This window comes from Alosa sapidissima, chromosome 21 (genome assembly GCF_018492685.1).
Source record: "Alosa sapidissima isolate fAloSap1 chromosome 21, fAloSap1.pri, whole genome shotgun sequence".
Taxonomy (NCBI): domain Eukaryota; kingdom Metazoa; phylum Chordata; class Actinopteri; order Clupeiformes; family Clupeidae; genus Alosa; species Alosa sapidissima.
This window is the reverse complement of record NC_055977.1, coordinates 20,041,507-20,045,578: the sequence shown is the minus strand read 5'-3', so window position 1 is coordinate 20,045,578 and position 4,072 is coordinate 20,041,507. Positions and strand designations below refer to the sequence as shown.

The following is a 4,072-nucleotide window of genomic DNA, read 5'->3' as shown; positions in this document are numbered from 1 at the left end:
CCAAAGCAACACTTAGGCTGGCCGCCGCTAATGGGGCCTGCAGATGCATGGGGCTCAACTCCTAATGATGTTCCAGCCGCAAGAAAGGGAGAGCCACAGAGGTTGGGGAGATGGTTCAAATAAAAAAAGGGAGGAAGGTGTGTTTCTGTGTGTGTGCGTACATGTGCTTGTGTGTGTGTTTGTGTGTGAATGTGTCTATCTGTGGGTGTTTGTGTGCCTGGGATATTCATTGTCTTTTTTTGCAATTCGAATGATTATGCATCTATGTGTGTATGTTGTGTTTGTGTAAGCGTTGTGTGTTTATTTTGTGGTGTGTATGTGTGTATTTATTTCTGTTGTATTTAAGACTGACTTTATGAGAGTGTGTACAAGTAGTGTTGCACATGTCTTTGTGTGTGTGTGTGTGTGTGTGTGTGTGTGTGTGTGTGTGTGTGTGTGTGTGTGTGTGTGTGTGTGTGGGAGGCTCTGAATTTGTGTCGGTATTTATGAGAGTGTATGTACGCACAGTACACAGCCAATATCTTTGCATGTAAGTGTGTGTGTGTGTGTGTGTGTGTGTGTGTGTGTGTGTGGCACCGCTGCTGTTACAGGGAGGGCTGCAAATTTTGAGATCAACACTTCAAAGAGAGAAGCCGGGCTGACGCCAGCCGAGAGTTATGCCCGGGGAGGTGTCGCCGCGTGGCTGATCCATGATCACATTAAGCGACAGCCCGTTTAATCAATCAGGGGCCTTCCAGCCAAGCTCCGACCACTGGGGCAATCTCTCAAATGGGCCCGAACAGGGGGAGAGCCGAGGGGGAAGAGAGAGAGAGAGAGAGAGCAGGGTGAGATGGAGAGCAAGGAGAGGATGCTTCAATAGAAATGGATGGGGAGGGATGGAGGGAGGGGAGGAGGGAGGGAAGGAGGGTTGCATGTGAAGGCGGACTGTTATTCTCGTCGTTGCCCATTTCAATAGGTGGAATGCATCTGTGCCAGGGTTTAGGTTGAGGTTTTGCCACCGTGCAGCGCTCAGATTGCTCATTACCATAACGTATAGCCCATTACCATAATGATTATACAGGGAGTGCGAAAGCAGAGGTGGGCTGAAAGATTGTATGTGTGTCTGTGTGGGAGTGTGTGTGTGTGTGATTTCATGTGCCACAGCCATGAACTGTGGCCCAAGCTGATTTATTGGGTATCCGTAATAAAACGTTTACATATGTCCCAGTGCCAGGTCAATTTTAGGCAGCTCGGATTGTTCCATGGCCCACCCGCAGAGCACATCTTACTTTGTCTTTGTCAGGCTGACATTTGTTGTTGTTCTTTTTAATAGGGTGATGTTAGGCAGAGGATGTATTTGTGGCATATCTGACACAGGCCCACAGCTTCTGCTGATGACCACAGCCCGATCATGTATGGCTGATGTAAGTGGCAGGTAATACTGGCCTCCACACATGCAGTGGAGATGGAGTCAACAAAAGTCGAGGGCTCCAGTGGTGAGGTAAGAGCAGCTCAGCTTATGACCCCGTATTCCACTCCACTCGCTCCTGTTTTAATGAGGTGCTCGGCGAGGAGGAAGTTTTAAAGGGCCTTGCCTTTTTCTTTCTCTCTGCCTTTGTGGCACTAGATTTTTTTGAGGAGGGGAATTTTCTAACCCTCTTGTCATGCCGCTCGACACCGCAAAACATGCTGAGGCGGGCAACTGTGAGTGGTGCACTGTATCTGAATATATTTGTGCCCTCATTCAAAATGATGTGAAAACAGCCAGCCAGCCTCCATTCAGCATTTGGGGACAAAAGAGGCAAGAAAAGACTAAAGGAAATGAGACAGAGAGGGAGAAAGAGAGAGAGAGAGAGAGAGAGAGAGAGAGAGGAAATCAAGCAGATTTCTTCAACCCAACCATGGAGGACATGCTATTTGTCCTGATAATGTCCTTTAAACTTGCCCTTAGCCATGAGGCACCTGGCCTCTGTACCGCTGGCTAGATTGAGTTCGGCTCTCCTCGGCCGTCTGCTGTGATCGCCTATCCATCATATTACCTTAGCAACAGGAGTAGGGTCATTACAGAAATGGAGTCGCCTCTGCAGATGTTTGTGAATTGACGGATTATCCCGAACCCGTATAGGCCTCTCCTGCGTTTGCAAGAGGGCAACAAATCTTCGCTTGTTGCTTCTAATCACATTTCAAACACGCAGAGCCTCAGCCCCTGTGAGTGTGGGAGTGAAGGGGAGATCCACATAGAAAATTCATGGACTTTTTTATGATTAGGGAAACAATAACAGCAGGAGCCTTCGCAGGGCTCCAGTGGGAGGACTAGCGACGTTAGCAGACACACAATAGGCCATCCAAGGCTGACAGACCGCGGGGAGTGGGAGTTGATATATATCTCACCCTGCGAGGAGATTGAAGAGCCAAGGCCAGAGAGTCATTCTGTGCATGGCAATCAACTGTGTGTGTGTGTGTGTGTGTGTGTGTGTGTGTGCATGTGTGTGTGTGAGAGAGAGAGAGAGAGTGAGTGTGTGCAAGTGAGCTCGTGTGCCTGTGCTCGTTTGTGGGTGTGCGTTCGTGTGCGCAATTACATCAAACAGTCAACAGATGGCAGACCGAGGTAGGTCATTAGCATTCAGAACACCCCCACAGCGGAGAGCAGGAGTGGGCTGCCAAGATACCGGCTCACTCGGACACGAATCTGGCCCTGATCTGGCGCGGATGCGCAACGGATTAAACCGGTCCTTAATGGCCGTCAGCCGCTATCCGGGTGGTCGTTAGCCCCAAGGAACGATGGGCCCCCGGCTGTCTTCTTTCTACCTCATTTCTTCATTGGTTAATTAATCGTGCAAGTCAGCTGGTAAGTCAGGTGCACTGCTGAGACGGGCAGATAGGTAAATAACTAACGGACGCAATTGTAACACTGACTTCACGCTGAGGATGAATAAGATTAGCTCTATCTGGAATGAAACAGAAACTGGAATGAATCTCCTTGCAACAGCGCAGACAGTTTATTAAACAGCATGCCATTGGGTAACTGTGCGTGTAGAATTATAATAAATGCCAGGGAGGCTTAAGCATACAGCTTTTTTTGTGCACAAATGGGCTATACTGCACAAATGGGCTATACTGTTGTCAAGGCAATATTGCCAGAACATAAAATAGCCTGGGCACAGGGCAGGTTAATAGGATGAAATGTATTTCCGAGAAAAACAGTAAGACTGTTTTCAACTTAGATAAGTTAAGTAGGCTATGCAATCTATAGTTTAGAGACAATGAGCGAAGGACAGATATTAAACAGAGATGAATCACCTACTGCGGTTGTTCAGAGCAGTGGCTGAAGTTCCCTAACTTTTCAGACTGAATTGTGACGCCCTTTGTGACATCACAATCCCCGCTCCACTCTGAATGGCGCATTCGAACGGGTTGGGGAACTAGACACCGACCACTGTATAGCTACTTACAGAGCGGCTGAATCAGTGGCGCACATACCAAGGAGGACATACCTGTGTGCGCAACTGACGCTCAGCACGGGGAGGGCTTTTAAATGCTTTTATGTCAGAAGCCGACCGTAGGACCGATATCAAGGAAACAAGTCGCCAGCGTGTGGGGCAAAACCGTTTTTTGCTGACAGGTTTTGCCCTCGGGTTGATCGTATTTATATAAACAAGAAAGCCATTCAGAGGAATACTGTATTATCTGTAGGTTAATTTGGAGGATACTGGACTGTTCAGGAAGAATGGCGAAACACGGCGTCTCCGATATCTGCTCCACTGCGAGGAGTTGGGCGCTTGCAGCCGTAATTCTCATTAGCCTGCAAGGTAAGAAAGCACTTTGTTTACACGCTGCTATCTAGATACCTGTTCGTGTTGTGTTTCGTTTGAAGTAGGCTAGACTACCCTTGGGTATTTATTTCGACAGTTTCGGTTATTAGCCGGATCGCCTGTGATCCGACAAGTATTCCATGAAGTCAGCCGTCCCATGTGAATGCACAACAACTCATACAGGGCTGACAGTAGCCTACAATTTTCTGCCGTCCTGTACAATCTAGCTGTTGCCAGAGAACAGCGTATTATCATGTATTCAATTATGTTCATGTTTCAAA

At 48.0% G+C, this 4,072-nt stretch overlaps 1 protein-coding gene across 2 annotated transcripts in view; it reads left to right on the top strand.

The window, feature by feature from the left end:
- The first annotated feature begins 3,383 nt into the window (after window positions 1–3,383).
- The window catches only part of pvrl2l (PVR cell adhesion molecule related 2 like), an 85,166-nt gene continuing 84,477 nt past the window's right edge, over window positions 3,384–4,072 (top strand). Inside the window, exon 1 of one of the 2 annotated variants that reach the window (XM_042075710.1) lies at window positions 3,384–3,788. In XM_042075710.1, the coding sequence (XP_041931644.1) occupies window positions 3,707–3,788 (82 nt within the window). In that variant the 5' untranslated portion in view covers window positions 3,384–3,706. The remainder of the gene's footprint in view (window positions 3,789–4,072) is intronic. The other variant, XM_042075711.1, reaches the window with a different exon arrangement.